The sequence below is a fragment of the Castor canadensis genome, chromosome 14 (genome assembly GCF_047511655.1).
Source record: "Castor canadensis chromosome 14, mCasCan1.hap1v2, whole genome shotgun sequence".
Taxonomy (NCBI): Eukaryota; Metazoa; Chordata; class Mammalia; order Rodentia; family Castoridae; genus Castor; species Castor canadensis.
Window position 1 is genome coordinate 27,126,625 of NC_133399.1, and position 25,210 is coordinate 27,151,834.

The following is a 25,210-nucleotide window of genomic DNA, read 5'->3' on the forward strand; positions in this document are numbered from 1 at the left end:
CCGCCTCAGTCCCCGCCCACAAACGTAGCCCCGCCCACAGGCCTGGCGCTCACTTCCACCTCGGCCTCTGCATTTGTTTCTGCCTCCAGCCCCGCCCCCAGGCTTCTAACCTCTTGCTGGGCCTCTGCATCTGTTTCTGCCTCCAGCCTCAGCCCTAAATCGACTTCGCGGCCGACCCCATCCTCGAGAGAAGTTAACTATAATTTCTGTGCCTGAAGCGGTCCAAAGTATTTCAGGTCGGACCCCGGAATCCGGCCCTCATAACCAAGGCAGCGGAAGTGACGTCACCATGAGCTGCCCGTCTTTTCCGGTGTGGCTCCGAGTTCCCTCAGTGGTGGTCTGCCTGGATACGGCTTTACTGAGGTTAGGTAAAGTGGCCGACCGGCAGTGGCAAGGGGGCGGTGAAAGTGCAGGTTTGTCCCTGGTGGCGGAGGAGCCTCGGTCGAGAGTCCGCGTCTCCGAGCGCTCGCGTCCGCCGGGGCCGCGCGGTGGGGTCCGAGACCGCTCTGGCTGTCGCTCCCACGGTGCGTGCTGTCTGGTGCGATTTGGGGACTTGGCATCCCTGCGCTTCCTCACAGGTTTTTCAGACACGGCGATTGCCTTTCCAAAAGCCTCCAAAGCAAGCTTTTAGGTTTTCTTTCAGAAGGAAAAGAATTCCCGCAGTTTGACTCACCGCGACTTCGCCCGACTTACGCCCTCTGCATGGACCGGCGCGTCCCGGTGAGCTCCGGGGCAAAGCTGGTTGTAGGGGCTTTGACGGGTGTCACCGGATGTTCGGCTTTCTCTCTGCGCGTCCTGTATTTGTTTCTGACACGTAATTACATTCACGTAGAAAGCTGCCTTTTTTGGGGGGGGGCGGGAAGGACTGGGCTTTGAACTCAGGGCTTCTTGCTTGCAAACCAGGCGCTGAGCCACATCTCCAGAGCAATTTTGCTCTGGTTATTTTGGAGATGGGGTCTCGAGAACTATTTGCCCAGACTGGCCTCAAACCTCACTCCTCCTGTTCTCAGCCTCCTAGTAGCTAGGATTATGGGCGTGAGTCACAGGTGCCTGGCTAACAGCTGCTTGTTTTTAAGTTTCTGGGGCGTGTATATTTCCTTACATGGTTTATTGTGGAGGCAACAAGCTACTCCACTAAAACACAATAATTTACCTCTTTTCATCTGAAATTCCTAGGGCTGTACCATCCCCAACCCCTCTCTGCAGAGCTTCAAACCAAGGGCTTCGAGGAAGAAAGGAAAGATTGCACTGTAATATTTGAATTTGTCATCTTTCCAGAAAAATAAAATACGTTTTTTGGTGAACTATTTGAGAATTGCAGACATGCAAACTGAGCTTTAAATGCAAAGTACTGCATCTCTTAAAATAATGAAAAAAGATATATATTTTTTTGCAGTATTGGGTTTGAACTCAGGACCTTGCGCTTGTTAAGCAGGTGCTCTACCACTTGAGTCATGCCTCCAGCTTAAATTAAGGGAATAAAAATAATGTTAATATATAGCCTATGTAAAAAACTAAAATTCGCTACATTGTTCCAATATATACTTTTGGTTGTTGTTGGTTCTAATACTGACTCCAAGTGTATATATTTTAGTTTTAGTTTTTTTTTTTATTCTTTCAGTACTGGGGTTTGAACTCAGGGATTTGCTCTTTCAGTTTGTCTTTCAAGTCTTTTTTTAATCTAAATTTTTTTTTTTTTTTTGAAGGGACTGGTGTTTGAGCTCAGGGCCTCATGCTTGCTAGGCACACCCTCTTACAGCTTCAGCCATGCTGCTAGCCCCTTTTTCTGACTTGTTTTTGTAAAATAGGGTTTTGAGAACTATTTTTCTGGGGCTGGCTTTGAACCGGTTGGTGATCCTGCTCTCTGCCTCCTGAGTGTCTAGGATCACAGGCTGATCCACTGGCACCCATCTTGTCTTTAAGTTTCTTTGAACCCAGAGCAGTGGCTGTTGTTTTTCTATTATTTTCTTTTGGAAGGATCACGAATTCTTTCAGAAAGCCATACATTGTGATTGTGTTTTCCTGGTATGTTTATTTTTTGGTAGGACTGGAATTTGAACTCGGCTTGACACTTGCAAAGCAGGCACTCTATTGCTTGAGCCATACCTCCAGTCCATTTTGCTCTGGTTATTTTGGAGATTGGGGGGGGTCTTGAGAACTATTTGCTTGGGGTGGCCTTGAATCATGATCCTCCCTATAAGCCTCCCACGTAGCTAGGATTACAGGTGTGACCACTGGTGCCCAGCTTATTTATTTATTTATTTATTTATTTATTTGTGGTATTGGGAATGGAATCTAGGGCTTTGCACATGCACTCTTAACCATGGGGCCACATCCCCAGCCCTTTTCATTAAGTGTTTTCTCCGTTCTTGTTTTTCTTTTCTTTTCTTTTTTTTTTTGCAGTCTGAATATTTATTAAGCTTGTAATAAATTGGACAGAGCTACAAAAATGGGCCTCTGCCTTCTGGGTGCAATTCACAGCACCCACCCAGGATCATTGCCTTGCCATTTCTCTTTGGCTGGGTACTGGTGGATAGCACAGGTCACAGCTAACGGAGATTTTGCTTCATTTTAAAGATACATGGTCGAAGACTCATTGCTTTCTGTGAAGGTGCTGATCTGATCTGTGGCCTCACTGGTTTCATCCACAAAGCTGGAGGTCTTGACATTAGTAGAGAATTCAAAAGTGTGTGTGTCCCACTCGTACACATCTGTGGTGGCCTCTGATTTTGCAGTCTGCTGTGGGTCCATGGTTGAATCTCCATCTATGGTTACCTCTACAGCAGTGCTTAAGACCACTTCAGAGGTGATCTCCACATAAGTTGTAAACTCTGGCTCACCAGTTGAGTCTAGCTCACTGGTTGAGTCTAGAGGAGCTGGGGGTGGTGTGGGGAAAGCCACAGCCAGGGCACACAAGGCCGAGAGGATCAGGACTTTGCGGAGCATGGCCAGGGCAGGAGGGAGAGGGCAGGAGGCAGCAGAGGGGCAGACAGAAAGCAGTTGTTTTTATTTTCTTAATTGTTGTGCGGGATAGGGGTACATTGTGGCATTTATAAAAGTTCTTATACTATATCAAATAGATCATATTTGAGTTGACCCCTCCATCATTCTTCTTCCACCCTCCTCCTAATCCTGAAATAATTTCAGCAGGTATCACTTTTCCATTTATATACACGTGTACACAGTATTTGCACTGTATTCACCCCCCTCCCACTGGTACTGTTTTCCCCAGACAGAACCTGTTCTATCCTTCTGTTCTACATTTTTGTATAAGAAAAGAAGAAGAAAAAAAATGACATTTTTGCTTGTTTAAGATAGCTACACAGGGAGGTTCCTTGTGACATTTCCATGTATATATGTATTATAACCCGATTTGGTTCATCTCTATTTTTCTTTTTTCTACCTTAGTCCCTTACGGTGGTTTCATCTGGTTTAAAAATTCTATATTCATTCTTGTATAGAGAGTAGTACATCAACCATATTCACCTTCTTAATTTCCTTCTTTTAATCTCTCCCCCTCTCATATGTGACCTCCCCTTAGTGTGACCAGTGTTTCATGATATTGCTGCCTTTGTGTTAGATCTGTATTCCACATGAGAGAGAATATGTGGCTTTTGGCCTTCTGAACCTGGCTGACTTCACTTAAGATGCTGTTCTTCAGTTCTGTCAATTTACCTGTGAGTGACAAAATTTCATTTTTCTTTGTGGCTGAGTAAAATTCCACTATATGTAAATACCACATTTTCTTAATTCATTCATCAGTAGTAGGGCATCTTGGCTCTTTCCATTCCCTTCTTGTAATACCTGTAAACTGTTGGGTGCCTGAATGGTTTGTTAAGGTCTGGTGACAAAATTCAACTAGAGCTATTTGAGGGAGCTTATAAACTAGGGGAGGAGGCTAATGTGTAACCAGGGAAATGAATGTATCATAAATTGGTAAAGGTTTGGAAAGGATAAGACAGTATTTTTTTTTTTTCTGTCTTTGTATGGGTGTAGGTGAAGCTAAGAAAATGAGTAATTTGTTAACTTGGAACCAAAAAATACAAGATGTAGGGGCGGAGATGTAGCTCAGCAGTAGAACACTTGCCTAGCATGTACATAGGCCCTGGATTCAGTTCCCAGCACTGCAAACAACAAAACAGGATGTGGGAGGTAGCCATGAAAAAGGAAAGGGAGTAGGAGATGATGAAATCTCTCTATGGATTGGCACATTACATAGGTGGAGGGAGACAGGGAAGTTTGGCAGGTTTGGCATTATCATCATTTTTATGTTTGGGGAAAAAGTTGAGAAAAGAGTCTATAATAACAGGCAGGAAAACTAAGTGTTATCCATTCAGATGCTGTACGTCAAGATAAAATAGGATAAAGCATGCATGTGTTTGAATTTTCATGAGTTGGAAATTAATTTGAGGAATTAGAATATGAGACTGAGCATTGAAAAATAAATTCATCATGAAAATTCATTTCTTTTAATTACCTATCTTAATAAATGTTTGTGTACGGATTTTGAGAGAATCAAAATCTGTTTTCCTTTTTCTACCTAGACGAGGCTTCATTTCCTCAAGTGTCTATAGTGATCATTCCTGTGTGCTTTTTTTTTTTTTTTTTTTTGGTGGCACTGGGGCCTGAACTCAGGGCCTCATGCTTGCTATGCAGGTGCTCTTATCGCTTGAACCACTCTGCCAACCATTTTTTTGTGATGGGTTTTTTTCGAGATAGGGTCTCAAAAACTATTTGTCCTTGGCTGCTTTCGAACTTTGATCCTCCTGATCTTTCCCTCTTGAGTAGCTAGGATTACAGGAGTGAGCCACTGGCGTCTGACTTGTGTGACTCTTCATAGACATGCACACATCTATAGGTTGGACTCGCTTTACAGGTAAATGATTAGTCCCCTGCCATTGTGGGCTCCCAGTAAGCTCTGAAGGGGCCATGTGGCTTGGCAGCGTCCATATTCTCTATTGCCACTCTGGGTCCCAATGAGCTGGGTGGACATAGTGAAACAATATATGAGGGTTCTAAGGATGAAGCTGATGAGGATGTGCATGTTTATTGGTGAATCAATCTCAAAACCTGTTGGTAATATATCCTAACTTCATATGAACACATGTTCTGTCACAAAAAAAGGAATGCATGTATATGTATATCAAGATAGAAGTGTGGGACTGGGGATGTGAAGATCAAGGGCAGCTGGGCAAAAAGTTATCAAGACTTGCTTCAACCAATAAGCTGGCCATGATGGTCTGCACCTGTAATCTCAGCTACGCAGGAAGTTTAGGTAGGAGGATTGAGGTCCAGGATGGCTTTGGCAAAAACGGGAGACTATCTGAAATATAACTAAAACAAAAAGGGTTGGGTGTATGTGTGTGGTGTAAGAGGCCCTGAGTTCAAACTCCAGTACCATCAAAAAGAGAAAGAAAAATGTAAAGACTTTACATAACAGATTATGTATAATAGAGCCATAAGTTAGAAATAGCCCAACAGAATACTGGGCAAGTTAAAGTATTCTTATCCTATGGAAGACTCCATAGCAGATAGAAGGAATAAATTAAAGGCAGTTAAAAAAAAAAAGTACTGGTAAACTTCATAGACACAATTTTGAGTGAAAGAATCTGGATCCAAAAGAATGCCTCTGTCCCCAGAACAGCAGGGGTTTAGCTGTAAGATGACGGATATGTGTGTGCTTACCTATTGCTGCCTAACATAGTGCTTTAAAACATTTACTTACTATCTCACAGTTTCTTAGATAGTGTCTCTGTTCAGGATTCCACCTGAGTGCAATCAAGCCATTGCCTGGGCTAGAGCCTTGTGTAGTTTAGCTGGGAAAGTTAAGTAGGAAAAGCCTGCACTTGCTCAGATGATGGACAAAGTCCATTTCCTTGCATCCTATAGACTTTGTTACTCTGTCTGCTAGAGGCTGGCCTTAGCTCGTAGCAGCTTCCTGTGTTTCTTTTTGTTTTTTTTTTTTTTTTTTGGTGGAGCTGGGGTTTGAACTCAGGACCTACACCTTGAGCCAATCCACCAGCTTTTTTTTGTGATTTTTTTTGAGATAGGGTCTCGCAAAGTATTTCCCTGGGCTGGCTTTGAACCATGATACTTCTGATTTCTGCATCCTGAGTAGCTAGGAATACAGGCATGAGCCACCAGCTCTGGGCTTCCTGTGCTTTTTGCCACATGTCACTTCATTAAGTTAGCTTGAGTAGTGTCAGAACCTGCAGATTTATTTTAGGGTTTATAAGGTGATCATTTAGTAAAGCATAGATAAAGATAAATATTGTTGTGTATAACTGGGACGGGGAGGAGAGGTGGTTGGTGAGGCAAGCCTTGGGACAAGGGTAACAAGAGAAGACATCTGTGTGAGTAAGTGGTCTTCTTCCTTGCTAGGCTAAGGAGTTTGTTGGTATGGGAGAGAGGTTTCCTGAGGGAACATAATAAGCTCCATTAATTTTAGTAACCCATGCCAGATTTTCTTTTAGGTTTGGATTTGTGGAGCTGTACATTTCAGCAGAGAGCAAGTAGTATACCAGGATCATGTCCTAAGCAGACAGTTTAGAAGGAAAAGCAGAACTGTTGTGTATCATTTTGTGCCTCTGCAGAGGCAGTCCATGCTACATCGCTGTAGAGGTTTAAGTGTAGTGGAAGAAGTCATCTCTGACAGCAAGTTCCTTAGTTAGGCTGTGCTGTCTGAGGCAATGTTGTATTCAGTGGGGAGGTTTAGGGCCAGGGTGAGTTGTAGCATACTTTTTCAGTAGTTACCTACTGGAGAGAATGTGATCCTTGGGTTATAACCAGTAAAACAATAATAATACTAACAGTTAATAGAATGATGTTTAACCATACTGAAGAGAAGTTTTTGTGTTTTTATTTTTGTGACAGTTAGGTTCTATCGGTAACATCTGTAACACTGATGGGAATGTGAAATGCTCTGGCGAGGAAGACCTGGTTTTGGTTTTGTGCTGTAAGTGCATGTGTAGAAGTGTGATTTTGCTTTATGATTTGGTATGTGTCAGGCAAGAGAGTCACAGAAGGTTCTTTTGTTTTTTTGCCTCTCTAGAACCAGGGTTTTGCACATGCTAGGCAAATGCTGTACCATGGAGCTATGCCCTGGCTCCTCCCACCACCCTGAAGTTTTTGTTTTACCTTGAATGGGACAATTTTTAGACCATGCAAAGACGGCCATTTGTTGAGCAGGGTCCCAGTGCTAAGATACTTGATGCTTGGCTACTTGTTTTTTGGGTCCTATCCTTTACTAGGGACATCCTGACTAAGGATGGAACTTAGTACTTCTCCATTAAGCTCCATCAAGTATTTTGGTCAGCAGTGCCCTTTGCATAGTCTATGCACCCTTGTTCAGCCAGTTAACCTCTAGGGGCTTTCCTTCTGGAGGAGGCATGCTGACTTTTGATACTTGGTGTTTGGCAAGTCACTATGAATAGGGAAGCTACTGTGTCTCCTGCAGATGGACTTAACACCAGAGGGCCCATGGTTAGTTCCGTTGTCTCAGTACCCAAGCAAAGCTCTTGGGCTATTGTTTCCATGACCGAAAGCATCATGGGAATTTGGATATGAAGGGTCCCAGGCTCAGGGTCTGTGAGGACCTGCATTTCCAGGAGAGCTTTGTAGGTGGCCAATCCTATGTTGTTATAATGGTGGCCAACAGGGACAATTTCTTGCATCAGAATTCCTGGAGCAGGATTGGAGGTATGGCTCAGGTGGTAGAGTGCCTGCTTTGTAAGTGTGAGGCCTTCAGTTCAAATTCCCATTGCACAAAAATAAAAAGATTAATTAAAAAGAATTCCTGAGGCAACTAATGGTCCCCAGAAACTGTAGGAGGCATTAAAAAGATACTACCCGAGCCTCTATTTCAAAGAAGAGTTTTCTTTTTGAAGGTGCTAATAGGAGTGCCTGCTGATTTTAGTTTAGATATAAAATTTTAAGATGAAGACTGTGTTGCCATCAGAGCCAAAAAAGCACCAGAGGATGTTGGAGTTCTATGTCCTTTGTGAGTGTGTCAACTGAATCTACTTGGAGGACGTTATCGGTATAATGGACACCTGTGCTCCTACAGAAGGTGGGTGTCTTTAAGATCTTGCTTGCAAAGGAAGTGGTGAGATCTGCCTGGAGAATGTGTATTTTGTCCCTTTGGACGTGGAAGCAAACTGTAGCCAAGAGGCTGTTGAAAATTGGTGATGAACAGAACAATGCTTTAGAACCCAATATTACTGGTGTCCAATGGATAGAATAGAATCAGTAATTTCAATAATACTCCCTTGATGGGTGGGACTGTTAATGGCAATGACACAGTCAACAGAAGATTTCCAAATTCTTTGTGTCCCACATGGAAGAATCCATGGCAGGACACGTGGTTGAGATGGAGTTTATTAAAGTTAGGGAGGAGAATTACAAAAAGGGCATGGTGGGACAAGGTGGAAGCTGGAAGCAGAGAGAGCGTTTTTTTTCTCTTTTCCTAGTGCTTTTTAAAACATACCCTACCTTATGGGAAGGAAAGAACCAGGTGATTCCTAACCAATAATTGATAGGGTGGGGAGGCATGAGTGTTTCCTGGGCCAGGAGGGGGTGGTTTGAATTGTTCCTGAGCCAGGGTGTGAATAACTTACACACTTGTAGTTGAAAAGAAGGCTCAGAGAAAGACAGGAACTTTCAGTCTGAAATACCGTATTGTCATGTTTTCTAAGAGTCCCAAACATTCCCTAATTGTAGCCTGCCTCAACTCCCCCTGAGAGACAAGATCCTGAAAAAATCTTTTTGAGATTGCTGAGGAGCTGGAGTTCTCTTCTTCTGAAATCTACTTCAAGCTGACAAGGGACAGCAGACCCTACCTACAAGAGGAAATTGTGTCTCCCACTTCTCTCTCTCAGGGCTCATTTGGACACAAGGTGTCTGAATTATCATCCAGCTCAATCAAGGTTTTTCATGGAGATCTCATTTGTTGCCTCATGATTTGTGTCCTAAAGCCTTGATAGACCTGGTTTAGAAGGCATGGCCCAAACTTGTCAGAGAGTCTGTTGATTACTTTTCCTATGGATGTCTCTACCTGTAGCTATCCCTAACCCTTGAATGGCTCTCTTTGTTCTGACTGCCACTGTAGTGGGGCAGTTAAGGACTGATTGTTTGGGGGTAATGTTTATATTAGCGGCCAGGTGTACCAGGTGTACAACCTTAATTTGTAGTAATTCATTACGAGGTGCTCTTTATTTTATTTTTAGGTTTGGAAACCAGCAAAAATTGGGTTAACAAATGGAGAATCAGTGGAGATAAAACACTCCTCTGTGAACTGCTTTTTATATCCTTGACACTGTGTTTTAACTTATATTGGGCCTTATAAACTATTTTATTTATTTATTTATTTGTGTGTGTGGTTCTGGGGTTCGTGCTTGCTCGGCAGGCAACACTTGAGCCATTTTGCCAGCCTCTTACATACTATTTTAATTGGGGAGCCATAGGTACCATTTTATTAAGCTAGTTAGTAAAAGTCTTATTTTAATTTTATTGTCTCTTAAGTTGGAGTGGTCAATGTGGAATGTTTTATTGCAGTGAGCACTGTGACTGTGGGAAATTTAAGCAAGGATAAAGTTAAAGCAAGTTACAGCTATTATTTTCTTTTGTGTTTAGTTATTGTTTTAAGGGGCACCATGTTTAAAATAAGTAGGATACCCAAGTATAACTATAATCTGAGCCCAAAAGTAAATCCATGCATTTTTGTTAATTGGTACATTTTAGCAATTGTTAAAGTTTTGTTACTGTACCTCCAAATCCTCCCCTTCCCCTATTTATTTTCGAAGCAGAAGTAATCTGAGGCCTGTGGCACTGTGTTAGACTTGGCATTTGCTCAACACTTAATGTTTTCCTCCCTCCTTCCCCCCCACACTGGTAGCTGCCCAATGCTTCTTTTTCCCTTTCTTTCTCTTTTTGTCTTTGATTTCAGCAACTTGAGGTGGTGGTTTTTAGTTTCTATCTCTAGCTGATAAGGCGAAAAGAGGGGAGGGAGGAAGGACCTAGTGTCTCTAGGCAGTTCTTTCTCTCTGTGATGTTGAGACCTCAAACATCAAGATAGCCCAGTGCAGGTGCCTCACACCTGTAATTCTAGCTACTTGGGGGGCAGAGAACAGGAGGATCACGATTCGAGGTTAGTCCGAGCATAAAAAACAAGACGCTATCTTTAAAAATACCCAGTACACACACACACGAAGGGCTGGTGGAGTGACTTAAGTGGTAGAGTGCCTACCTAGGAAGTATGAGACCCTGAGTTCAAACCCCAGCACCGAAAAAAAAAAAAACTCTTCTTCCACCTTTCCCTCCTACCTTTTTTTCTTTTTAAATAAAATCTTCATGTTACGTGCTGGTGAGGCAGCTGAATGATGAGCCAAAGCCAGTATGGGAAATGGGAAGTGGGATTTATTAGAGAGAAAGGAAAGGGTACAGCTAGAGCAGTGCAGCGGAGCCTGGAAACCGGTAACTCACTGCTCAGGTGAAGGCTGGGGTTTTTATGGATGTTTTAATTCTGGGTTAGGTGGGTTTTTCTCATTGGCCATGGATTCTCACGCTTTCTCAGGTGAACTGGTTTGCCCCTTATAGGGGAGGGGAAACAATCTTGAGAGCAGTTTGCTCATCAGCCCTGTGGCAGATCTATCACACCCTGTATCTTTTCTTTAGGATGCAGAAATGTGGATTTACAACTCCCTCTCAGGGTGCAGGAATGCATGCCTCTAACCCCTCAGGATGTAGGAATGTAGGTGCTCTCCGGGGAGGATGGGATACTTACTCATCTGCCTTATGTCTCCAGACCCAACATTCAAAATGGTTATATCTCTAGGCCACCAAAATATTTTTTTTTCTCTCTCTTTGGAGTGAGGTTCCCTTACCGTGGAATCACATCAAATGCACCTTCTGAACAGTAACCTCAAAAGCTGAGGACTGGGTGGGTGACACTCCATTAAATGTGTCACTGAATGAAAGCAGTAGTTTATTCTTCTCCTCCCTTGGCAAGGCCTTCCTGGTGAGGCCCATGGGTCTTGTGCTGTGGCAGTAAATACTTCTCTGCCATATCCCTTGCTGCTGTTGCTCTTTGTCTCTCCAGCCTTGTGGGTGATAGCAGATTGCATCTGAGGTGCACTGGATGGCTCAGTGGAAAAAAAAGAAAAGGAGGGAGGAAAAGGAACACTTTGATGCTCTTCTCCTAGGACACCTGAGACTGTTTCTGAACTCATTTGAAGTCACACAAAGCGTCTTTTACTTTTTTTTTAATTTTTATTTTTTTATTATTCATATGGTGTCTTTTACTTTAAATTATTACCAAGTGAAGAACTTAAACAGGAAAAGTGAGGACACTGTTGTTCTCCATTGTGAGGCTTCTGCCCTCTGAGGTTGATTGAGACCAGCTAGAGTGGGAGACTCTGTGGGCCACTCAGAACCACCAGGACTTATCAGTTAAACATCCAAAAAGAAAGGAAAGAATTTGAGGCAACTAGAGATACAAGACATTTTGTTTACTCATTTACTATTCATTTATTTAAAATGTATGTTATGGCTGGTGGTGTAGTTCAGTGGCAGAGCACTTGTCTAGAATGTGCAAAACCCTGAGTTTGATCCACAGCACTGCAAAAATAAAATAAAGCAAAGTAAAATATTGATTTTATTTGTAAATATTTTTTCTTGACACATAGAAACTGTATATTTATGGGATACAATGTGTATTTTCGTAACTATATTCAATGTGTAACAATTAGATGAGAGCTAACACCTCAGACATATATCATTTCTTCATGTTGGGAACATTCAAAATCCTCTCTCTGTTATTTTGAAATATTCAAGGGCTGAGGACATGGCTTAAAGTGGTAGAGCACCTGCCTAGCAAGCCTAAGACCCTGAGTTCAAACTGCAGTCTCAGTCCCATTCTGTCTGTCTGTCTGTCTCTCTCTCTCTCTCTCTCTCTCTCTCACACACACACACACACACACACACACAAAACAGTTGTTGACAGCCAGTTATTCTGTGCTATTTAGAAATTAGAAATTATTCTTCCTATTCAACTGCATATTTGTAACAATCCATTAAAAAATTTTGCATGTGAGAATAAGAAAAAAGCAGGGGCAAGGGGTGGGGTAGGTTTGATTATCCTGTGGGCAAGGGCCATTCCAGGGAGAGGTTGTACACAGGCTCTTGGCCCCTTTCCTTTCCCCCTTCTTCTCCCTTTATCAGCCAGAGTCAGAAACTAAACACCTAAGCATCAGGTGGCTAAAAACCTAGAACAAGAAGAAAGTGTTGGGGAAGAGACTGCCAACTTAGTAGGCTTCCAGCTGAACATGAACAAAAAAGGGACTTTAAGTACCTTGCAAATGACAGGTCGAACAAAAGTAATGGTAGCCAGAGATTAGGGTTTTATTTTTCCCCCTAGTGCTGAGGATAGACCCAGGGCTTTGAGCATGCTAGGCAAGTTCTCTTCTTTGAACTGTATCCCCAGTCCTAGTTAGTATTTTTTTTTTTTCCCCGATACTGGGGTTTAAACTCAGGGCCAACACCTTGAGCCACTCCACCAGCCCCTTTTTTTGCGGGGCGACGGGGAGAGGGGTTCAAGACAGGGTCTCTTGAACTATTTGCCCAGGCTGGCTTCAAACCATGATCCTCCTGATCTCTGCCTCCTGAGTGGCTACCAGCACCCGGCCTACTTAGTAATGTTAATATCAAATCCCTAGGTACTGGGGAGAAAATACAGGATAATTGAATAGGTTATACATATTATAATATCTTATTATAAATAATACAAAATATATATAATGAATTGTCTATATGAAAAATAAAAGAAGTTCCATATAATTTAAATTTACATACATGAAAAGATATAAGGGCTACTTGGAAGGCAGAAGTAGGATTATTCAAATTCAGGAGTTCAGGCCATCCTGGGCAACACAGTGAGACACCCTCCTCTCAAGAAAAAAAAAGAAAGAAAAAGTATATGGTATTATTTGGGTTTGAGGCCTGCACAATATAGTTTTTACCTTAAATTTAGTATGTGCTAAATGACCAATTGATAATATTTCATGATCTTCTTTAATACTGGGACTTATACCTAAGATCCTACTAAATTTAAACATTGTGCCCCCTACAGTCTTAAAAAGTTACCTAATATAAGATGAGAAAATGATATGCCTCACTTTTAACTGTGGGCTTGCTTGAATTTCACAGAGTTGCAATACCCATTGTCCTAAAATGCTCCACATATATCCTCTAATAAAGTAAATAATACATAAAACTAAAGTCAGGCCTTTCTTTTTTCTTCTGATGTGGAGAGGGATCTCCGTATGTTGCTCAGGGTGACCTTGAGCTCAAAATCTACCTGATCCCACCTCAGCCTCTTGAGTTACAAAGTCAGTTCTTACCATTTACAAGTTAGCTTGTTATGTTGAACTCCCTGAGCCCTAATTAAAATAGTTAATATGAGCTGGGCATGGTGACTCATGGCTAGCCTTCCTAGGACAGGATGGAACAAAGCATGAGTCTGCTAGTATATGTCACCTGCAAGAGAGGTTGGCTTGCTCTTGATATCCCTCCCTCCTTTTTTTTTTTTTTTTTTTTTTGGTGGCACTGGGGTTTGAACTTAGGGCTTCACACTTGCAAAGCAGGTGCTCTACCTCTTGAGCCACCCCTCCAGTCCATTTTGCTCTGATTATTTTGGAGATGGCGTCTTGAAGACTATTTGCCTGGGTGGCACGAGCCATTGACAATGGCTACCTTACACTACGTTTTGAAAAAATATTTTAAACTCTCCTATAAGGGCAAGAGACCAGATTAGTCAGCGGTCTGTATTTTTCATTAACCATAGATTATCCCACAGGCCAGGCAGTTGCTTATGTGCTGTGGGACCCATTTGAATCTAAACTACTACCAGAAAAGCAAAACCGAAATCTTGTTATGTGCAGCTGCACATCATTTCTTTTGTCATATAAACTACTGGTTCTGTGTTCTTTCATTGTTTCATAAACTTAAGCCCTACATCAACTCCAACAGGTGTTCACTTGGAAAGGATACTCCAGCCCTACATTAAGATGACTTGGGCCAAATGCACATTACCTTAGATGATTCCACACCATCCTAAACCCCACGTTTGGAGAAAAGTGTCTCCTGTCCAGGAGATTGCTTTTTTCTTTAACTAGAACCTCCACCAAGGGATACCTGTGCAGTACCTCTCTCAAAGCACAATTTAGACACACACACACACACACACACACACACACACGCACATATAACTTTTGTTTGCGTTTACTTTAATTCTTAATTTATCCCCATGCCGTAAGTTTTTGTTTCTTCAGTTCCTTCTGGGATATCTTTTTCTTTGGTACAACTTTCTCTTCTGGTTTAGGAACAATTTATCTCCTTTCCATGAGAATCATCTCAGTGTGGCAGGGGTGTAGCTCATACGTGGGTTAATTGGACCATGAGCTTTGTAAGTGCAGTGGTGGCGCAGTTTGGATGATGTGTTCCATGGCCAGAGAATCCACATCTGTACCTTTAGGTTCAGTGTTACTGTTTGCATTTTCAAGCATGTGCAGCAAAAATTCAGTCTTTTTTGGGCCACTGACCCTATGGATACAGGATATTTATTTCTATTTTTTCCTAAGCTCACTGTCTACTTGGTCTGTGATTAGGGTATACAGGATTCCGCCTTATTCGTGGATTTATTACACACGGTTTTGACCAAGTGTAGTCAAAAATTTTTTATGAAAAGAAATTCCAGAATCAAAATCATTTATTTATTTAGTTACTCATTCATGCATTCATTTATTGTGGCTATTAACGATGTACGGTAGATCTCTTGAATATATTCCTTATGTCTAACTGACATTTTATGTCCTTTGACCATTATCTCTCCATCTCTCAGGCTCTGGTAACCACCATTTTACCATCTGTATAATTTTGACTTATTTACACTCAATGCTTATGAGATCACATGATGTTTGTCTTTTTGTACTCAGCTCATTTCACTGAATGCATCTTCTAGTTTCATCCATGTTGTCACAAATGATAGAATTCCTTTCTTTTTAGAGGCTTAATTGTATTCCATTGTGTGTGTGTGTGTGTGTGTGTGTGTGTGTGTGTGTGTATTACAGTCTCTTCATCCATTATGGGTTCTTAGGTGGTTTCAGTGTCTTACCTATTATGAATAATGCTGCAATGAACATGGAAATGGCTGGTGTCTCCCCAGCATTCTGATTTCATGTCATTTGGAACTGTATTCAACAGTGGCATTACATCATTGTAGTTCCACTTTTTTTGTTGTTTTTTGTTTGGTTATTTTTGTTTTTGCTAGACTGGGGGTTTGAACTCAGAGCTTTGTGCTTGTAAAGCCAGGTGCCCTGCTTGAGCCACACCTCCGGTCTTGTAGTTCCAGTTTTAGGGTTTTTTATTTTTTTTCATTTTCTGAGACAGGGTCTTGCTGTGCAGCTCAGGCTGGTCTTGAACTTTTGATCCTTTTAATCTGGGTGCCTTAACTTCCTGAGTGCCGGGGTTATAGGTGTGCATCACTACACCCAGGCTATTTTTAGTGTTTTGAGGAACCTCTGTACTTATGTTTTCCATATGCCTGCACTAATTCATGCACCCTCCAATAGTGTACAAAGTTCCGTTTTCTTATTTTAGCCAACAGTGGTTATTTTTTCTCATTTTGACAGTCCTTCTAACAGATGTGAGATGATATTTTACTCTGTGGCTTTAGTTTGCATTTCTCTGTTGATTAGTGATGTTTAGCATATTTTCATGTACCTCTTGGCCATTTGTGTGTTTTCTTTTCATAAATGTTCACTTAGGTCCTTTGGTCATATTTGGTTATCACTTACTACATTGTGTGGTACAGTCTCTTTGCATGCATGACTCTTTAAACTTTGACTTGCTTGAGGGTTGAGGATGTCTTTTTTTTTTGAGTTTTGGCAGTACTGGGGTTTAAAGTCAGGGCCTCACACTTGCTAGGCAGGAGCGCTACCACTTGAGCCACTCCACCAGCTTGATGTCTTTTTTTTTTTTTTTTTCCTGCCTCTTCCTCCTGAGTGCTGGGATTACAGGCTTGTACCACCATGCCCCACTATCTTACTTACCTTTACTGCAAAAGTAGTCTTCACATCTGTTAATGTTTGTTTTATATATTTAGGTGCTCCAATGTTGGGTTCATATATATGTACAGTTGTTATATTTTTTATTTTACACAGTACTGGGGTTTGAACTCAGGGCTTCACACTTACTAGACTGTCGCTTTACCACTTGAGCTACACCCACAAGACCTTTTTACTCTAATTATTTTGGAGATAGGATTTCATTTTTTGCCTAAGCTACCCTGGACCTCAATCCTCCTTTTTTTTTTTTTTTTTTTTTTTTCCTTTTCTCAAATTGTGCAACCTTTTTTCCAGTCCACAGATAAGAAAGCTGGGCAATGGTTGGAGGCTGCCATTCACTCTGGCCTGGATATATTATGAGAGGCCCACAGACAGGATTTGCCATAAACCCATTATCATGCTCAAGAAGATTATTGTAGGATTTTATGAGTTATGACATGAACCGATTAAAAAAAATTTTTTTTTATTCTGGTGATACTGGGCCTCAGGACCTCATGTTTGCTTTGTGCTCTACCATGGGAGCTACTCCACCAGCCCTTGATCCTCCTATTTTAAGCTTCCCACTGCCACTGGGATGACACCCAGCTTTTTTGCATTGAGGTGGGGTCTTGCATACTTCTTTGCCCAGGTTGGCCTGGAACCTTGATCCTTCTGATCTCAGCCTCCCATGTAGCTTGGGATGACAGATGCATACCACTGCTGCTGGCTATTGGTTGAGATGGTCTCACTCCCAGTGGAGCTTGTAGCACACAGTCATCTTTAGTAAATGGTGGTTGGTGTTCTGCTGCTCATTGTGTAGAGTACTTAGTTTTTAGTGGCTTTCACGTGTATCACCAGCACACAGAGCTAATTCTCATGCTATGTCTACAGGAATACAAATAACCCTATGTCGAGAGGAGCCGATTGCCACTGTTCACTTAGGTGCTTCAGTTTCCTGTACGTGTCCTAGGAATCACAGAAGAGAGTGTTCTGCCTTATAGGATGGAAGCCATCAGCTTGTCCCGTGGTGAGAATCTGCTTTAGGTGCCCCATGCACAGCATAGATGCTAGTGGTCTGAGCCTGAAGAACTATGCTGCTGTTATCTCAGAGGTGCTATAATAGGCCGTAGAGAGTTGTTTTGTAAGTCAGCCACGCTGTGTGTGCTTTGGTTACAGGTGCTGCATAATCTCACAGTCACTAGTTTTATCTGTGTGGGTAAGTAAAGAGTAATGTTTCTTAGGGCTCAGAGTTCTCATTTTACCTGTAAAATGAGACCTCTACTTCTCCCAATGGCAGCACAGCTTACCATGCCTTTTTCTGCCTCTAGGCCAGGCGGAATGCTCAGGCACTAGTATGTACATGCAGAGTTTTCATGAGTATGTTGGATTGTATGGGAGTTTTCAAACTAGGACAGAATAATGTACACATGTGGGAATGTGGGAATTATGTTCGTTTTGGATTTTTACACCTTCTTTTTTTCCCCCCCCAGGTTTATTTTCTAGGGGCCCAACTTACTTCCATGAAGACAATATGAAGGTAGAAAGGATGGTGGCTGACTGCCAGGTATTATTAAACTATATCCTTCTCCACAATGGCATACTTGCGCCTACCGGGTAAACACATTTCCCATCTAGGCAGACTTGTTTCCAGAGCTTCTGACAGGAAATAAAGCCTTACTCAAAGATTGAGTCATGGCCAGGCGCTGGTGGCTCATGCCTGTAGTCTTGATCTCTGTAGGAGACAGAGATCAGGAGGATAATGATTCGATACCAGCCCAGGCAAATAGTTGTCAAGACCGTATCTTGAAAATAACCATCACAAAGAAGGGCTGGTGGGGTGGCTCAAGTGGTAGAGTACCTGCCTAGCAGACGGGAGACCCTGATTCAAATCAAAGTACTCCCAAAAAAAAAGGAACCAAGTCTTCAGTTGAATTGTCCTAAGTTGTGGAGCCTCTTATATTGGTGAAGGATTATCTTGAAATCCATCCAATATTTCAGTAATTCCTAATTAATCTCTTTTTTTGGGCACCAATGGCATGTCTCTGATTTTGCTAAATGTTCTGACAGATGACAAAGTGAATAAGTGTTTTCGGAAAGATTTTATTCGCTCACCACCCTTTTCTGGTATGTGCAGTGTGCTTAGGAGTGTATTTATTTATTTATTTGTGGTACTGGAGTTTGAACTCAGGGCCTTGTGCTTGCTAGGCAGGTGCTCTATCACTTGAGCTACTCCACCATCCCAGGGGTATATGGTTGTGGTAAGTGCATGTTTGAGATTTGCTATTGAAGACATGAGTGAAGATGATGACTAGTTGTGAGTGTGGATACAGAGGAATCCTTGAGGGCCTTTGGGGTAGACAGTGGTAGAAGACCCGACTCTGTACAGTCATTGAGTTCCCTGGCATTCTTCAGTGAATTTTGATAGATATGTTATTTGGCTCAAATTAGGATAATATGTGTAATTACAGGAGTCAGTGACCTTTGAGGATGTGGCTGTGGACTTCACCCAGGAGGAGTGGGCTTTACTGGACATAGCTCAGAGAAACCTATATAGAGAGGTGATGCTGGAGAACTACCAGAACCTGGCCACAGTAGGTAAGGCTGCCATCATGTCTTGTAACCTTTTAGGAAGCAGAAATATATTATGTATTTACTGCGTTTTAGGGTTAGTGATGTTAGGTCTGAGGACAATGGAAAATAACAGGCATAGTCCCTGTCCTAATATGCTCTAATCTGTGGTGGTTCAAGGTGTGGTTGTAGGATCAGTAGTATCACCGTTACTCTCATAAAAGTACACTTTCAGTCTCTACCTTTGATATACTGAATCAGAAGTACTTCAGTTGGGGTCCCACCGTCAGTGTTTTAATAATCCTCCTCATTTGAATCTGAGGCATTACAACAATATTTAACAAATTACTGGTGTAGAGCCAGGTGTGGTGGTACACAACTGTAATTCCTGCACTCAGGAGGCTGAGGCAGGAGGATCCAGAGTTCCACTTGGACTGCATAGCAAGGCCCTGTCTCCAAAAAAAAACAAAAAAAAAATCCAAAAAACTAAGCAAACCAAAAAAGAACCATAGTGCTTTATAAATGTCTACATAATCAATACTTTGTTTTTTAGGGATCAGAGATCAGTGCCTTATGGACACATAAAGATGGAATATTTCATACTGAGGTCTTTAGTAGTCATTTCACTAGTCTTAATAGAACCGAAATTTCCAAAATAGAAAGAAGGAAAGGGAAAAGGGTAAAGAACCATAGCTCCTAATCATGGAAAGGTTTATCATTTCCTGCTTGAGTCACTTCCATGATTATCTTTCCTCGTGTGTAGGATTTCAGCTTGTCAAACCCAGCCTGATATCTTGTTTGGAAGCAGAAGAAGAGTTAAGGACAGTGGAGAGAGGTGTTCTCCAAAGTAAGTGTTTGTGGAAAACATCTCCAGCTGATGAGAAGTTTAGTATGTTTGTTTGGAGTATAATGAGCAATTCAAAAAAAAATTTTTTTTTTTTTTTTTTTTTTGGCAGCACTGGGGTTTGAACTCAGGGTCCTATTCTTGGCTAGGCAGGCATTCTTACCACTTCAGCCACTCCACTAGCTCCCAAATTTTTAATTTATTACTATATTTTGTCATACTGGGGATGGAATTTAGGGTTTTGTGCATGCTAGGGAAGTGTTCTTGGTACATCCCCAACTAGAGGAAACTTTTCAAAATATCTTTTAAGTGAGAATGCTAAGGCCATTAGACGTGGAAGTTTTGGGATATCCTTGCAGTTCAATCCTGTGGTACTTTCCATCCATCCACAACAATCTCAACACTGACTTACTCTTTTCTTATTTGAGTTTATGGTTTTCATGATGTACTTTGTCCAGATCTTCCTTCCCTATTAACACTGTTTCTGTTCACCAGGACATTTAGTTTTCAGAATAAGTCATTAATTTCTCAATTGTGACCCCATGTCCTTATGATTGTAAGTTATGATAATGATGATGCTAGAGAGGGGACCCAGTGCCTTGGACTTGCGGACTTGGAGTTGCAGCCCTTGCCCCTGAACATTTAGACATGGCCAGATTGCTCACATCTGTCATGGTTTTATTTTTTAGCGTGCTTAATAGGAAAACAAATGCAAGTGAGTTGTATCATTTTTTGCTTTTCTAACCTATTTCATTATAGAAACATTTATATGTACGTTTCTCTGTTTAACTTCAGAATGGGCAATGCGACTTAACACCAAAGGGATGGCATCTTGGCAGGATGCTTTTTGGTTAAAAACAGCTGAGATAGAACAGGTAAGACTCACAAAGGATGTTTCTTGTTTCCCACATTCAGGGTAGATCGGGATATGATAGAAAGCAGTGCAAATGAGACACAAAAGAGAGATAGTTTTCCACCATGGCAAACAGTGTCTCTGAAGAAATGCCCCAAATCTGGTATGAGAAACTTCAGAGTTCCCACAAGGATACATTCCCACCTATAAAATTAGACATTGGGCTTTATAATCTTAGGAAAAGCTACAGGATGAAAAGCTACAGGAATCCTTTCAAAATTAGAGCAGATGATATGGGATTCTTGCATTCGGGTTCCTTCACTCATATTGAATGAAATCCAGAGGGCAGGAACTATATGCATGTTTTGAAGATGAGAAAAATCATCAAGTAATGTTTCTGTCTTCAGAAATGTTAAATTTACTGTTTTGTTATCAATAGGCAAGAATTCACAATGGAAAGGACTTCTATGAATGTAAGCCATGTGTAGAAATCTTCAAAGAACACTCATGCCTTCTGACACACGTGGGTACTCCTAATGGAGGGAACACTTGTGGTAGTGGTCAGTATGAACAACACAACTTTCCTAATCTGCATAAGGATACTTCTGCAGACAGACTTCCGGTATTCAGTCAGTATGGAAAAGACTTCAGTCTGACTCCAGGTGTTGCTTACCAGACCTCATGTGTGCAAGCCAGGTCACTTGACTGTGGTAACTTTGGGCAGGACTTTATTAGTCAGTCATGCCTTTACCCACAGGGGAGGACTCACAGTGAAGACAGATTTTTCCAATGGAGGCAGAGTGATGATGCTTTTAACCCCTCTGTGGGCCACATTGGGCCTGTTCAGACATACGCTGGAAAAAAGTCCTATGAATGTAGGGAGTGTGGGAAAAGTTTTAAATACTCTGCCAACCTTAATATTCATATGCGCACCCATACAGGGGAAAAACCTTACCAGTGTAAGGAATGCGGGAAAGCTTTTTCCAGGTGTTATCCCCTAACTCAGCACTTAAAAACTCACACTGAAGAGAAGCCCTTTGAATGTAAGGTTTGTGGAAAATGCTTTAGAAATTCCTCATGCCTTAATGATCACTTTCGAGTTCACACTGGACTAAAACCCTATAAATGTAAGGACTGTGGCAAAGCCTTTACAGGGCGCTCTGGCCTCAGTAAACATTTACCAACCCATACTGGCGAGAAGCCGTATGAATGTAAGGAGTGTGGCAAAGCCTTCACTTCTACCTCGGGCCTCATCAAGCATATGAAAAGTCACACGGGAGAGAGACCCTTTGAGTGTGACTACTGTGGGAAGGCTTTTGCTTCTTCTTCAACCCTCATCACACACTTGAGAACACACACTGGAGAGAAGCCCTTTGAGTGTAAGGTGTGCGGGAAAGCGTTCACATGTTCTTCTTATCTCCGCATTCACATGCGGACTCACACCGGAGAGAAGCCCTATCAGTGCAAGGAATGCGGCAGGGCCTTCACTGAGCGCACGAGCCTTACTAAACACTTACGCACGCACACTGGAGAGAACCCCTTCGAGTGTACTGTGTGCGGGAAAGCGTTTGCATGTTCTTCCTACCTTCACAATCACATTCGAACTCACACTGGAGAGAAACCGTATGTGTGTAAGGAATGTGGGAAGGCCTTCACGGTTTCCTCACACCTAAGTAAACATGTTAGAATTCACACGGGAGAGAAGCCCCATAAATGTGAGGAATGTGGGAAGGCCTTTACTGTACGCTCAGGCCTCACTAAGCATGTGCGAACGCACACTGGGGAGAAGCCCTATGATTGTAAGGAGTGCGGGAAGGCCTTCACCACTTCCTCAGGCCTCATTGAACACATAAGAAGTCACACGGGAGAGAAACCATACGAATGTGACCAGTGTGGGAAGGCCTTCGCCTCCTCCTCATACCTTATCGCACATTTGAGAACTCACACTGGAGAGAAGCCCTTTGAGTGTAACATGTGTGGGAAAGCGTTCACATGTTCCTCCTACCTTCACATCCACATGCGAACGCACACTGGAGAGAAGCCCTATGAATGTAAGGAGTGTGGGAAGGCCTTCGCTGTTTACTCACACCTCAGTAAGCATGTCAGAATTCATAGTGGAGAGAAAGCCTACAAGTGCAAGGATTATAGGCTAGCTTTCAGTGGTTCTCATCTAACTGAGCACATAGAGACCCTGGACAGAAGGCGCTTGGATGAACGGAATGAAGAAACTGTTTTAAGAAGTCCTCTTGCCTTAGCAATGCACTCAGATTCACAGTGGCAAGAAACCTTATCAGTATGAGCCACATGTAAAGTATTCCTTTGGCCCAGTTCACTTTAGAGACCTGAGAGGACTCATTCTAAGATGCCCCTTGAACTTAAGGAGTGTGGGTAAGCCATCAGAGCCTGCTCACAGTCCTGCAAGAACTCACTGTGAAGCTGTGCGGTGTCAGAAACATGGAAAACTCTCGCTGCCTCTTGGGATCTCACTAACCATGAGATCTTCAATGAAGAGGAACTCTGTAGCGTGGCAAAGCTGTAGTTCTGCTAAGTACTTGGGTGGTTGCCTCTAATATCACAATGGAGAGAGACTTCATGAAAGTAAGAAATGTTGGAAAGTCATTTTACCTTACCTTATTCTATAACCTTTAATAAACAGACATGATTCACTCTAGAAGTTGTTCGTGTGTGGAATATGGGAATTGTTTCTCTGTCCTTCAGTTTTGTATGCTTCAGAGATACATGCCCTTATTGGTGGTTTTATAGACTTGTTTTGAACAGTTACACTTCAGTATTTGAAATGTGTTGAATATTTGTATTTATGACTTAAGTTTTAAATATCTAATTTTAACTACTGTACTTAGTTTTTGTTTCCCTTTACTAAGATGACTGATAACTAAAATTGTATATATTTAGGGTAAACAACCTGATGTGGAATATATATGGTCACCTGTTACTTTTGGTGTTATGAAGCACTTTCTACTCAGCACATTCAGGTATATGATACATTATCATTAACTATATTTGCCATGCTCTGTATAAAGTCTCAAGGAGTTATTCATCTTACAACTGAAAGCTTGTACCCTTTGACAAATAATTCGTTTCTCCAATAACTCCTTACCCTGGGTAACCATGATTATATTTTTTCTGTACTGTGTAATTAAGTATGATCACGTAGTACTTTTTTATGTCTGGCGTATTTCATGTACCATACTGTCCTCTAGGTTCAATCCTGTTGTTCCAAATGGCAGAATTTCCTTCTCTGTTAAGGGTAAATATTCCATTATATATGTCACATAGATTGTTTCCATACCTTGGCTATTGTCAGTACTGTTGCATTTAATGTAAGAGTGCATATCTCTTTAGGTAGTCATTTTATTTCCTTGGATGTATGCCCATAATTGGTTTCTTGGATCACTTGGTTATTCTGTTTACAAATTTATGTGGAACCTCCATACTGTTTTCCAAGTGGCTCTATCAATTTTTATTCCATTCAGCTGTGTATAAGTGTTAGGATTTTCTTCACATCCTTGCCAGCACTTCCTGTCTGGATTTTTTTCTACTTTTTTATTTTTATTTTTTGGTGGGACTGGGGCTTGAACTCAGAGCTTTGCACTTGCAAAGCAGGTGCTCCACTGCTTGAGCCACACTTCCAGTTCATTTTGCTCCTGCTTTTTTTTTGTTGTTGTACTGGGGTTTGAACTTGGGGCCTACCTTGAGCCACTCCACCAGCTGTTTTTTATGATGGCTTTTTTTCCAGATAGAATCTCTAGAACTATTTGCCTGGGCTGGCTTTGAACTGTGATCCTGCTGATATCTGCCTCCTGAGGAGCTGGGATTATAAGTGTGAGCCACTTGTCCCTGGGTGCTCTGGCTATTTTGGAGATAAGGTGTCATGAATTACTTGCCCGGGCTGGCTTTGATCTGTGATCCTCTGATCTCAGCCTCCCAAGTAGCTAGGATTACAACTGTGAGCCACTGGTGCCTGGCTGTTTTTTTTTTTTTTTAAAGCCATCCTAACATCACAATGCAATATATCACTGTGGTTTGATTTTCATTTTCCTAATGGCCAGTGATTTTTTTTTTTTTTTCCTTTGGTGATCCTTGGGTTTAAACTCAAGAAGAGCGTCATGCTTGTTAGGCAGGAGCTCTACCTCTTGAGCCACTCTGCCAGCCTATGGCCAGTGAGTTTTGAACAATGAATGGCATTATAATCTTTAAAAGAAAGGCATTAAATATCTAAATCGCTTTAGGAGATTTGGATATTTCCACAATATTAATTCCAGTCCATGAAGATGGTATATCTTTTCATTTGTGTCTTAATTTCCTCCATTGATGTGTTACTAGTTTTAGTTATATATATAAATAAGCATATTTATATATAAATTAATGTATAATGTAAATTAATATATAAAATATGTGAACATAAGAAATCTATAATATAATAAATATATATCTTTTGAAAAGCTATTTGGCATTTTGGCTGAACTTGAACCTGTGTACTCCATATTCAAAAAAATGCGTGGACTTTAGGACAACTGTCAAAAGATTACTCATAGGAGCTAGAACTAGAATGCCTTTAGGTGGGAAAAAAAAAACCCTGCAAATTTTCTTGAATATAAAAAAGAAAAAATACAGAATGTTGACTTAATGGAACACTTTTATACAAAGAAAAACAATAATTTTCTGGGTACAGTGGTTCCTACCTATAATTCCAGCTACTTGGGAGGTGGAGGCAGGAGGATCGAGAATTCAAGGCCAGTTGAGGTAAAGTTAACTAGACCCTTCCAAAACAAAATAAAGACAAAAGGACTAGGGTGGAGCTCAAATGAAAGTGGGTTTACTGTCTAG

At 41.6% G+C, this 25,210-nt stretch overlaps 1 protein-coding gene across 9 annotated transcripts; it reads left to right on the forward strand.

Moving 5' to 3' along the window:
* The first annotated feature begins 227 nt into the window (after nt 1-227).
* On the forward strand, nt 228-24,829 carry LOC109687767 (uncharacterized). Of its 9 annotated transcripts, XM_074054145.1 has the most exons (9): nt 240-363; nt 644-720; nt 7,916-8,068; nt 16,989-17,124; nt 17,588-17,661; nt 18,566-18,692; nt 19,429-19,512; nt 20,305-20,384; nt 20,802-24,829. In XM_074054145.1, the coding sequence occupies exons 4-9, from the start codon at nt 17,100-17,102 to the stop codon at nt 22,659-22,661; spliced, it is 2,250 nt and encodes a 749-aa protein (XP_073910246.1). In that variant the 5' UTR covers nt 240-363; nt 644-720; nt 7,916-8,068; nt 16,989-17,099; the 3' UTR covers nt 22,662-24,829. The 9 variants fall into 9 exon arrangements, with proteins under 9 accessions (XP_020021381.1, XP_073910246.1, XP_073910245.1 ...); XM_074054144.1 differs by lacking the exon at nt 7,916-8,068; XM_020165791.2 differs by lacking the exon at nt 7,916-8,068 and having other exon boundaries at nt 263-368.
* The last annotated feature ends 381 nt before the right edge of the window (nt 24,830-25,210 follow it).